The sequence below is a fragment of the Palaemon carinicauda genome, chromosome 19 (assembly GCF_036898095.1).
Source record: "Palaemon carinicauda isolate YSFRI2023 chromosome 19, ASM3689809v2, whole genome shotgun sequence".
Lineage (NCBI taxonomy): Eukaryota > Metazoa > Arthropoda > Malacostraca > Decapoda > Palaemonidae > Palaemon > Palaemon carinicauda.
Genome location: NC_090743.1, coordinates 38,958,849 through 38,971,348, shown reverse-complemented (window position 1 = coordinate 38,971,348; position 12,500 = coordinate 38,958,849). Strand labels below are relative to the sequence as shown.

The 12,500-nt window shown below is 33.3% G+C and overlaps 1 protein-coding gene across 1 annotated transcript in view; it reads right to left on the bottom strand.

Moving 5' to 3' along the window:
* Positions 1 to 7,585: 7,585 nt before the first annotated feature.
* LOC137658197 (uncharacterized) overlaps positions 7,586 to 12,500 on the bottom strand; it is a 9,047-nt gene continuing 4,132 nt past the window's right edge. The window contains exon 2 of the mRNA XM_068392876.1: positions 7,586 to 9,177. Coding sequence (XP_068248977.1) covers positions 8,603 to 9,177 — 575 coding nt within the window. The 3' untranslated portion in view covers positions 7,586 to 8,602. The remainder of the gene's footprint in view (positions 9,178 to 12,500) is intronic.

The following is a 12,500-nucleotide window of genomic DNA, read 5'->3' as shown; positions in this document are numbered from 1 at the left end:
ATATGGGGAGAAGGGGGAGGAGAAACAGCAGCAGCAAAAAAAATATAAATCCAAAAAAGTTAAAAACTAAAAACTCAAAAAAAAAAAAAAAAAAAAAAGAAGCAGCAGCAGCAATAGTGGGAGGAGAAGGAGGGGGAGAAGCAGCAGCAGCAAGAAAACGAAAATCTCTCCCCCCCAAAAAAAATAAAAAAGTAAAAAATCCCTCCCCCCAAAAAAGAAGCAGCAGCAGAAATAGGAGGAGGAGGAGAAGGAGGAGGAGGAGAAGGAGGAGGAGAAGCAAGAGCAGGAAAAAAGATAAAAATCCAGAAAAAAAGCAGCAGCAGCAATAAGAGGAGGAGAAGGAGGATGACGCTTGGCTTAACCACCCGGCCTAGTCATCCTAGTCAAATAAAAGTAATCAATAATCATTAAACATTCATGATGTACTGATGAATTTCAAATGCTACCATCAGTCACGACTGACTACTAATTGGCTAGGGAAGTTGGCCGAAACCCATTTCAGTATACAGGGGCAACCTCTGGCGTGGCGGAAAACCCCGTAAGTTCAATGGCCACGACACTGAAATAGGTTTCAAATGCTTCTCTCCTTCATCCTATTCAACAAGTCATCAGTTATCACAAACCGATGAACTTTGAATGTCATCATCGGACACGACTGACTAGAAATAGGCTATATATATATATATATATATATATATATATATATATATATATATATATATATATATATATATATATATATATATATATATATATATTATATATATATATATATTATATATATATATATATATATATATATATATAATATATATATATATATATATACATACATATATATATATATATATATATATATATATATATATATATATATATATATATATATATGTGTGTGTGTGCGTGTGTGTGTGTGTGTGTATGCATGTATATATGTTTTTGCCCTACAGGAATCCTCGTATTTTTTTTTTTTTTTTTTTTTTGTGTAAGTTTTTATATGTAAGTATTTGAATAAAGAAACGATGATTATTCCTTTTCATCATTTATTTTGTTTGCTATATCACTGTTTCGGCAAAGTTGTCTTTATAAAGTGATTTCTAATTAATATAATTCTAATATTCCTTTTATAAATGAGGTTCTAGAAAAGCTTTGAAATAATTTGATAATATAGTCTAAATGAAAAGAATTTAAAGTTTAATCTGTTTCCAATATCAATATCCATAGATTAGGAAGAGAATAATGGGTTTATGTATAATATGTATGATATAAAATATATAAAATATATAATATATATATTATATGTATTAAATGTATTATATTATATAATATATAATAATAGTAATATATATATATATATGTATATATATACATATATATGTATATATATATATATATATATATATATATATATATATATATATATATATGTATGTATGTATGTATATATTTATATATGTCATATGTTATGTTATATTAGATATCATCATCTCCTCCTACGCCTTTTGACGCAAAGGGCCTCGGTTAGATTTCGCCAGTCGTCTCCATTTTGAGTTTTTAATTCAATACTTCTCGATTCATCATCTCCTACGTCACGCTTCATAGTCCTCAGCCATGTAGGCCTCGGTCTTCCAACTCTTCTAGTGCCTTTTGGAGCCCAGCTGAACATTCGGTGAACTAATCTCTATTGGGGAGTGCGAAGAGCATGCCCAAACCATCTCCATCTACCCCTCATCATGATCTCATCCACATATGGCACTGAGTAATCTCTCTTACAGTTTCATTTCTAATCCTGTCCTGCCATTTAACTCCTAATATCCCTTTGAGGGCTTTGTTCTCAAATCTACTAAATCTATTGGAGATTGTTTCATTGTCATACTATGATTCATGTCCATAGAGTAACACTGATCTTATTAAACTGATATATGTAATTTTATGCGGTTTGATTTCAAAACTTTACTTAACCTAGCCATTGTCTGATTTGCTTTAATCAATCTTTCACTAAACTCTAGTTCTAAAGACCCTGTATTGGAGATCATAGCCTCTAAATACTTGAATAATTCTTCCTCATTAATTCATTTTCCTTTCAATGATATTTCATCTTCCATTGCCTACTCCATTCTCGAAGACAGTAAAAGCCTGTCGCTGTGAGTGAAAGCATTAAAATGTTACAAATCGAGTTGCCATATTTCATTCTGTGTTACTTTTGACGTTTAAAATATCCACTGCAAATACTGAATACTCACACACACACACACACACACACACACACACACATATATATATATATATATATATATATATATATTATATATATATATATATATATATATATATATATATATATATATATATCATGAATTCGCCAAATCACGTAGAAATTGTTGAAGTGTCGTAGCTAAACGATTCTTTCCGTTAACAGCTACATTAGATTATTTCGACATTAGTCTTGTTCAAGGCACCGATGAAAGAAAAAGTATATTTAGTTATGGTTGGATGTTGTAAAATAATAATAAAAAACGCCATACATGAGTTATACCGGCCTAAAGGACATTCAGAGAGAGAGAGAGAGAGAGAGAGAGAGAGAGAGAGAGAGAGAGAGATCAAATTGTTTGATCTTACTGTAGTTAATGAAGTAATCTACCAGCACAGAAACTCCTTTCTAAACATTTATGCATATCAAAATTTTGTTTAGTATTATGCAATGTTTCCAATAAAACTGATTGTATTACGCTTCTAAAAGCTCATCGTTATTTTTCAAATGCTAGAATAACTGCTGAATTTTTTTTTTCAGCTTTTAGATATTCATAGACTGCAACATTTCGTAATACGTAAGGATACTTTACAGTAAAGTATTTCACAAGTTATTCAGATTCAAGGAAATGCGCTGTGTATTTAGACCCTAAGCCACTTGCCCTTTATTTTATTATTATTATTTTTTTTTTTTAACATTCCCTTTTCGGTGAGCTTTGCCGTCTCACCGTATGTGATTGTGGCCAAGAATGATTAGCATTGACATTTGAACCAAAACTTTAAACATATACAGTGATAGGCTTCATTGCTAATTCAATCTTTATCCCAAAAGCTTTATTCACTTGATAATTATCGAGGCCAAATGGCAAAATTGGAGATAGTTATCACAGGTATATATAGTGGGATTATTTTGTTGGATATAAATGCTGATTTGAATAATGAGTGATTTAAAAAAAAAAAAAATAGCTGTAATTAGTGAATTTTTGTCTATTGTGTGTTTGGAGGATTTACTTCCTTAAGGATCCGTATACTGTACCAACATTTGTCTGGCTCGATATAGTTAGATCATTGTATTTTATGGTCCTTCATATACGTTAAGTGCTCTATAGAAAGATTTTCCCGTTTGCTTTAAAATCAACCAGGATATTTTCGTTAACTGGAATAATGATAAAGGAATAAGACTTATATTGTATAAAAAATCTGAGTGACATCACTTATGGAAGCAGGCTTCACAATGCAATTTTTTTTTTTTTTTTTTTTTGCTTTGATGGAGATTGTAAAAACGAAGATTGAGGAAAATGAAATACAATGCTCCAAATGCCTTTATTCTGAATCTAGCTAATGAATATCTTGTCTTGGCTTCACACAAATATCAAATAGTTCCAAGTTGGAATGGTCAAGTGAAGGTGTTTCATGAATCATGTTGCCGCTCAGGAGAGATTTCTTTTCTGGAGGGATGGTGATTAGCTAGGAACTAATATTGACGGTCTAAGACGAGCACCGGAGGGGAAGGCCATTCATTTTAAAATTAATGAGAATGATTGATAAAATATATGATTAAATAATGTATAAAAGGAACACAAATGTTAAAGAATAAATACCTAACGAGACATATCAGGGGATAGAGGAAGAAGCTCAGAAACTAAAATCTAAAGAGTGAAAGAAAATATTTGGGAATCCTCAGCTGTGTCATTTAGTGATTAAAAGGACAATCAAACATTTATTTTCGAGATATTTTAATATTTGGTTTTTCCCTTTCCCCGCTTACTGCATCAGCTGTAGAAATTGTGGTTTAACTATTACCATGATGGCTGAGGAGCTGGTATGGAGGGCTATTGCTCGAAGACTCCGAACTAGAGCTTCCCGGATAGTAATGTATTTTTCGCTCGTTAAGCGCTCATAACCTGGAGTAATTAACCCGATCCAAAAGCCCACATCCAACACCACATACCTGTGCTAATTCAGGCACTTGATAACTGTAAATAAGGACTTTATCATACAGAGTTAAGCCTATTTGAATCAAGATTGTAAGAACGTTGTACATGAAATTGATAAGAAGTCAGTTTGATCTCCAAGCAGTGTAATTTCTCAAGATAAAGCTACTTTCAATTATATAACCATTTATAACTTACAGTCAGGGTATTAACATGGGGAATAATTTTGTCTTATGCCATCTGCGAATGTATTTTCTCCGACAATTTAGAGGAGAATACATTTTAGGAGAATAGGTATATCAAAGTTTCATGACAAATTTAAGTCGTTCTGAGACTTAAAAAGCTTGTTTTCTTATATGATTTGTCAATAAAACAAATTTCTCATAGCTTTTGCCAGAATATAATAGCGTCCTCATTTACTTCAATACAAAATATTTTCGATACGAAATAATAAATTCTGATTGTATTCAAGGGGTTATGAAGTCATCAGTAACCATTGTATCCATCACTGATTATCTATTTAACAATGTTGATACTTGAATTACGTTACTTATTAAACTTTCAACAACAACTACTTTATTTTACTGCTGCTATCTTTTACAAATCAACTAAGAATGAATACGATTAGAAATATTTACTAGGACATTAATGGTTATCAAATAATATTTAGGTAATGATACAATATCTTACAAGTTGTATCAAGAATACTAATTTAACGTCTATCCGCAGTCCTAAGACAGAGATGACTTCCATTTTTCCTCAGTCTCGGACTGGCCGGGGCAAGGGATGGTAAAGAGGAAACTCTCCCTCCCCACAGAACCCTTCCCTGGAGTTTTTACTTAGCCCCACCTATGAAAAAGTAGTAATTGTTGATATATATATATATATATATATATATATATATATATATAGAGAGAGAGAGAGAGAGAGAGAGAGAGAGAGAGAGATAAATATATATATATATATATATATATATATATATATATATATACATATATATATATATATATATATGTGTGTGTGTGTGTGTGTGTGTGTGTGTGAGAGAGAGAGAGAGAGAGAGAGAGAGAGAGAGAGAGAGGAGAGAGAGAGAGAGAGAGAGAGAGAGTGTTTTGTATTTGCAGTGGATAGTTGAGACATCAAATGATAATAAAGAATTGAAATATAGCGACTGGATTTGAAACTTTTGTATGCTTTGGCTAACAAAGACAGCCCTTTACTGTCTTTGATTCGCTAAGGTTAGAGAAGGTTTCGCCCATTTCATAGTAGTAGTAAGAAGAGCAACACCTTGTCTGTTTTGTCATGGGAACACTAGAGATATCTGACGAAAGATTTCCCTTGAGTGTCTGCGCTCTTTTGATTCAAACTGTACATCCATTTAATATTAATACAAAATAGACGTTAAGCGAAAATATAGTGTCATTTCATCTTAAATTGAAAGAGAAATAAAGATAAAAAATTACGCTATAATCTAAGTATGGTTAGTGAGACTAAGACAGCCAAAGAATTAGAATGATAGATTTTAATACTATATAAGGATTTTTTTTGGGGGGTGGGTGTTAAAAAAAAGACAGCCCATTAACAAATGTTTTATGTCGAAGACTTAGAATATATTCAACTTTTTACAAGTTAATTGTATATGATTGTCCAGAAATTTTAGTGTATTTTTATGTTAAAAGTCATATTTTAACTTCAGGTAACAATTGAAGTAAAGAATTGTCTGTATAATGTTTTTCCTGCATCTTAATCAAAATCATTTGAAATCTCTATATTATTTAATCATCATCATCATCAGCATCTCCTCCTACGCCTATTGACGCAAAGGGCCTCATAGATTTCGCCAGTCGTCTCTATCTTGAGCTTTTAATTCAACACTTCTCCATTTATCATCGCCTACTTCGAGCTTTATAGTCCTCAGCCATGTAGGCCTGAGTCTTCCAACTCTTCTATTGCCATGTGGAGCTCAGCTGAACGTTTGGTGAACTAATCTCTATTGAGGAGTGCGAAGAGCATTCCCAAACCATCTCCATCTACTCCTCATCATGATCTCATCCTCATATGGTACTCGAGTAATCTCTCTTATAGTATCATTTCTAACCCTGTCCTGCCATTTAACTCTCAATATCCTTCTGAGAGCTTTGTTCTCAAATCTACTAAATCTATTAAAGATTTTTCATTGTCATACCATGACTCATGTCCATATAGTAACACCGATCTCACAAAGCTGACATATAGTCTGATTTTTATATGTAATTTCAGCCGATTTGACTTCCAATTTTACTTAACATAGCCATTGTCTGATATGCTTTTTTCAATCTTTCACTAAACTCTAATTCTAAAGACCCTGTATTTGAGATCATAGTTCCCAAATACTTAAAGGATTCTACCTCATTAATACTTTCTCCTTCCAATGATATTTCATCTTCCATTGCATACACCTCCGTCTTTCTTCTATTTATCTTGACCCCAACCTCGTGTGATATTTCATGCATTCTGGTAAGCAAGCATTGCAAATCCTGTGGTGTTCTGCTAACAAGGACAGCATCATCAGCATACTCTAGGTCTGCTAATTTCCTATCACCAATCCAGTCCAATCCTTTTCTACCATCTCAGACTGCTCTACGTATTACAATATCCATGAGGAGGATAAACAACATAGGTGGCAACACATTCCCTTGGAGTACTTCGTTGTTCAAAACAAAATCAAATTTTGAAGCAAATTTATTTTTGATCATTAAAATTCCAATCTTTGTGAAGTGCATTGAGAAAGAATGACAATCGAAAATTTAAAATATCTATAGAGCATATACAAAAATAGGCATACTGTGATACAAAGGAAAATAGTATACCTTAAGACTAATAAAACTTAGTCTTAGTTGATAATTTGTAAGAACCTTGCAATAAGATTCGTTTTAAGATATCTTAATGAATATTGATTTCATTTAATTATAGAGAAATAGTAAAATGTACTTAACATATAAAGTCCTGTTTATATGAAATTGTAATCTATTGTACAGCTCTCTTTATTTCCTTTCACTAATCTTTTATATTCACAAAAGCATCACAGTTCAGCATGCCAGAAAACTTTAAACCAATCAATCAAAAGCATCACGTCCTCTGATGCATAAATTATATAACTTTAATTGTTATATTTTGATAAATTTTTATAGATTCATGTGGACTCATAAAATTTTTTTTTGTAAGTACTGTAAAGATTAAAATGCCTACTTAACTTCTGCTAATTATTACTGATTCATGTTAATGAAATAATTTTGCAAATCCTCTTTTTTCTGGTACAGGACATTAATACAATTTCATCCAATATAAAATATACAGCGGGGAAGTAGTAAAACGCATTTGGGTATGTGGCTGACCTCATTATATAACTTAAATGCCACCAATATAAAATCCCAATCATGTTCTTGCGTAATTGCTACCTCCACTACAAAAGATAACTTATTCGACAAACTTTGGCATCTGTAACTACTTCGTCTTTAACATTTGACTAACTCTCGTCTCTAAGACTTCCTGAGCTAAGGTTTCTCGAATGATATATGGCTGATTCAGGTTTCAGAAGGTACTGCTTCTAAGGCTACTCCAAAAGCACTTGACTGAGATATATGTCTAGGAACATCTGAGATATAGTCACCCCTGAGATAAATAACTTATTCTGGAGTATGGAACCATCAAAGCTGAATTTTTCCGTAGATGTCTGGTTATACTAAGTGAATGGAAACCATCTCCCCACAGCTAAGGTTTTTCTCGTTATGATTGGCTAAATCAAGTGTCTGGAACCACATCAGCTAAGATTTTTCTAGGGATATACCGATGGCTTTTGCAGCTGGAACCACTTCATCAAAGGACCTCCCGCTGTAAATGGCAAAATCTTGTGTTCAAAACTACCCAATACTGTTTTATAGAGCATAAATGATTGATTTAGGTGTCAGGAACTACCACATCAAAGATTTCTAAGATTAGTACAGTAGTTTTTATCCAATTAGGATGTCTGAGAAGACCTCAGCTGAGGTTATTTAAGAAATTCGGCTAAATCATGTCTGAAACCACTCAGATAAGGTAACTTCATAATCATATTAATAACTGAGGTATATGGAGCCACTTCAGCGAAAGGTTACTAGGGGTACAACTGATTAACTAAGGTATCTGGAATATTCTAACCTAGGTTAACTGAGCACTAACACATCTCAGTTATCTAGAAACTCCACAGGTGTATGGGAATACTCAAGTTAAAGATATGCCAGCTATATTTAGCTAAATCAAATTTATGCAAACACTTTACCAATGGCTGCAGAAGATATCAGGTGAATCGTATTTTCGGAGACAACTTAGCCATGTACATTATATATAGGTATCTAAAAGTTGTCATTCAGGTACCCAAGTGTCCAAAAGGAGCGTTTCTTTCAAGACCTTGCTTTCTTTTTGTTTTTCTTCACTCTATCTTTGTACCTCTGAACAAACTTGAGAATGATTCTTTCTTTGAGTCTCCTGCCTACCCTCTTCTCGTAATGCATAGCTGCTTTCCTGGGCCCATGAAGCATGGCATACTGAGCAATCTCGCCTTTGAAGGTACGCGCTATTTTTTTCCTAGGAGAACGCTGTGCTGGCTTGCTTCGAATGATCTCGCCAAAGGTCGTTGTTCTTATACCACTGTCTCCAATCCTGCCGCGGGGGTTGTAACCATAACCCCTCGGCTTGCTGGTCCTGTAGGTACTGTATGAGTCATAGCTAGTTGAACTCCAAGGGGAGTTCCCAGAGCTGCTCCTGATCATGTAATGACCGCCCCGAGAGATAACCTTCCGCTTGAGGCGTCGTAGATCACCTTCGCCGTTCAAATCCTTAGAAAAGTTCTCTTCAAATGTTGATCCTGATCCGTCAGTGGCATCATCTTCCAGTACTGTGCGGCCTGTTTCCAGCCATCTTTTGAATCTTTGGAAGTCGTCTAGATCATCTTGTATGATCTTTCCATGTAGGATATCTGAAAGAAACAGTGCCATGTTAGTATATGTATAGAATGCAGTGCTGTATAAGATAAAAGTATTAAAATATAAGGTAATAAGGAAGCACGCTGGCTGGATAAACTTGAGTTCACTATGAAGATTTTTGCACCAGTGATAGACACATATATGTACATAAATATATACATTAAGTGTGTATATGTATATGTGTATGTAAATACACTATAATTAGCTCTTATAATATGCTGTAGGATGTGAAGCTTAGCAGTGGTCAGTGGCAGAGACACAGGTATCACATTGATACTTTCGTCTTGCTCATCATAATAGTACCATATTAATCACCTCTGAAACTGCTTACTAAGTTATTCCACACTATGAAATAAGACCTCAAACAACAATTATCATTATTATTATTGTTACTACTAGCTAAGATATAACCCTAGTTGAAAAGCAGGATGCTATAATCTCAAGAGCTCCAGCATGAAACAATAACCTATACTCGATTTTTTTTTGATGAGGTGCATTTGCACCGACTTGCAGCAGTGCCCTTTTAGCTCGGAAAAGTTTCCTGATCGCTGATTGGTTAGAGTCATCTTGTCCAACCAATCAGCGATCAAGAAACTTTTCCGAGCTAAAAGGGCACCGCTGCGAGTCGGTGCAAATCTGCCTCACTAAAAAGAATTGACTATAGTGAGGAAAGGAAATGAAATAAATAAACTACAAGAGAAGTAATGAACCATTAAAACAGATCTTTCATATACAGATCTTTCATATATAAACTATAAAAATAATCTTAAACCAGCCTGTTCAACATTGAATCATTCATTGCAAATTTGAACTTTCGAAGTTCCACCGATTCAACCGCATGATTAGGAAGATCATTCCACAAATTGGTCACATCAAGTGCTAAGTTTTACTGGCGCTAAGAACAACAACAACAACAACAACTACGCAGGGCCAGTCAAAGCTTCCATCCTCCCGTTAGTCGGTTGTTTGTAAAAGCCGAAAAGGAAAATGACCCAAAGGCTACCGTATCACAAAGAGCAGGAAAGCGCCGATTAGCGAATCCCTTTGTGGTCCGGCCTAGCAGCGATCTATTCATACCCCTCCTCTTCATCATCATTTGTCCTATTATCCTCTTCTCTCTCTCTCTCTCTCTCTCTCTCTCTCTTCTCTCTCTCTCTCTCTCTCTCTCTCTCTCTCTCACTTCATAAATTTTTTTTATTAATTTTTTTATCATCCTCTTCTCTCTCTCTCTCTCTCTCTCTCTCTCTCTCTCACTTCATAAACTTTTTTTATTAATTTCTTTATCATCCTGTTCTCTCTCTCTCTCTCTCTCTCTCTCTCTCTCCATGAATTTTTTATTAATTTCTTCATCATCCTGTCTCTCTCTCTCTCTCTCTCTCTCTCTCTCTCTCTCTCTCACTCTAGGATACTGTTTGTTTATATTTTTTCCAATTAACTTATCAATTTTAATTCAGGCAATACACTCAATAGTATTTAAATTTTTTTAATTAAAAAATTAGTCAAATCTTGTCATTGATATGTGATTGTATTTTCAGTATTATTGAAAATACATCCATAGCTCCGGTACTGTGTGTGTGTGTGTGTGTGTGTGTGTGTGTGTGCGTGATCATTTATGCTTATAATTATTTCTATTACAATATGGTTTATTTTCCTTTTGTAGAGAAAGATTCACATCAACATATTAATATTGACATGTGAAATCCCAAAAGAAGTTTATAGTATTATTATTATCATTATTATTATTATTATTATTATTATTATTATTATTGTTGTTGTTGTTGTTGTTTTTGTTGTTGTTATTATTATTATTATTATTATTATTATTATAAGCACAGGGACTCCGGTAGATTTTGCAAAATAAATAAATAGATAAATAAATAATAACAATAATCATGGACCGGATATTTGAATAGGAATCATCTCGTCAAAAATTTCAACTAAGATTTTTTTATTGTTTGTTGGAATAAAAAGACCCGATGAATACATATGCAAATTAAACCTAATAATATTTTACGAAAAGTGGATCTTTTAATTTTACAGAAATAATTCTGTCATTATTAAATATACATTTGCAAAGAAACGGATTTACGTATAATACAATTTGGAACATTATTTCAGCCAAATAGTAATGTACCTAAGGAAACATATTTACGTATTCTACAATTTGGGGGCATTATTTAACCTAATATTAATGTATATAAGCCAACATGCATGTATCAACATGCAACTGCATTCAAATAATCATAAAAACTCAAGCAAAATCTCTAAGTCACGCTACAAGTAAACAGAAGTTTAATCTGAAACATCAAGGGAATGTGGGTAAAGGGGGTAGGGAGGGTACATCTGAAACCTGTGGGGGGTAGAAGTCCAGCCTTGTGCTATGCTATGGCATGGCAGCAAACACCTATTTTTAGCTTGTCCGGCAACGTGATCACGTCATGCAATCATGTCTCTAATTGGTTGTTTGCTGGCTTTGTGAATTTTATTTTCCTTTTTCTCGAACTTCTTTTTGGTTTTCAAAAACCGTAGTTGTGGAAGTATAAGAAAGGTTATTGTTATTTTATGTACGAGCTCATTATTCTTTTAGATGAACGCTGGTGCCTAATGGTTGTTTGATTGAGATAGGTCAGTCACTGTTGCTTGGCATGAGGACAGCAACTTGAGTTTATTTGCTAATGATAATAATAGAAATAGAAATTAGTTGTTGATGGGCACCGTGGTGACTATAGAAATGTAATATCTGTTACTCATTAAGGCAGTGTTATCCATCCGTTACTATTCATGCTATTTAAGGAGGAAAACAAGCTCGTTGCATATGCAGAGGATGCTACTCGCAAACAACTTTTGGAGTTTCAAGTGACATTGGATATGTTGAATATATATATATATATATATATATATATATATATATATATATATATATATATATATATATACATATATATATATACTGTATATATATATATATATATATATATATATATATATATATATATATATATATATATACATAAAGAGTTATGATAGCTCAAAGATTTTCGTCTGAGATTTCAACTGAACGGGGCCCAAGTTCAAACCTAGCATAGGTCTACATCTTTACCTTACATCATATAAATTAAGATGCAACTTCTACCTGTTTGCTCTTATCTTCATTCGTCGTCCACAACTCTGTTCCATCCACTCCTTTACTTGAACTTTTTCTTTCACAAAGAACTCTCTTTTTGTATCCAGAGATTTTTGCAGAGACCCTACTACCTTCCTTAATTCACACAATCTATGATTCAAGTATTCTTTCAACAGACTCTTACCTATAGGA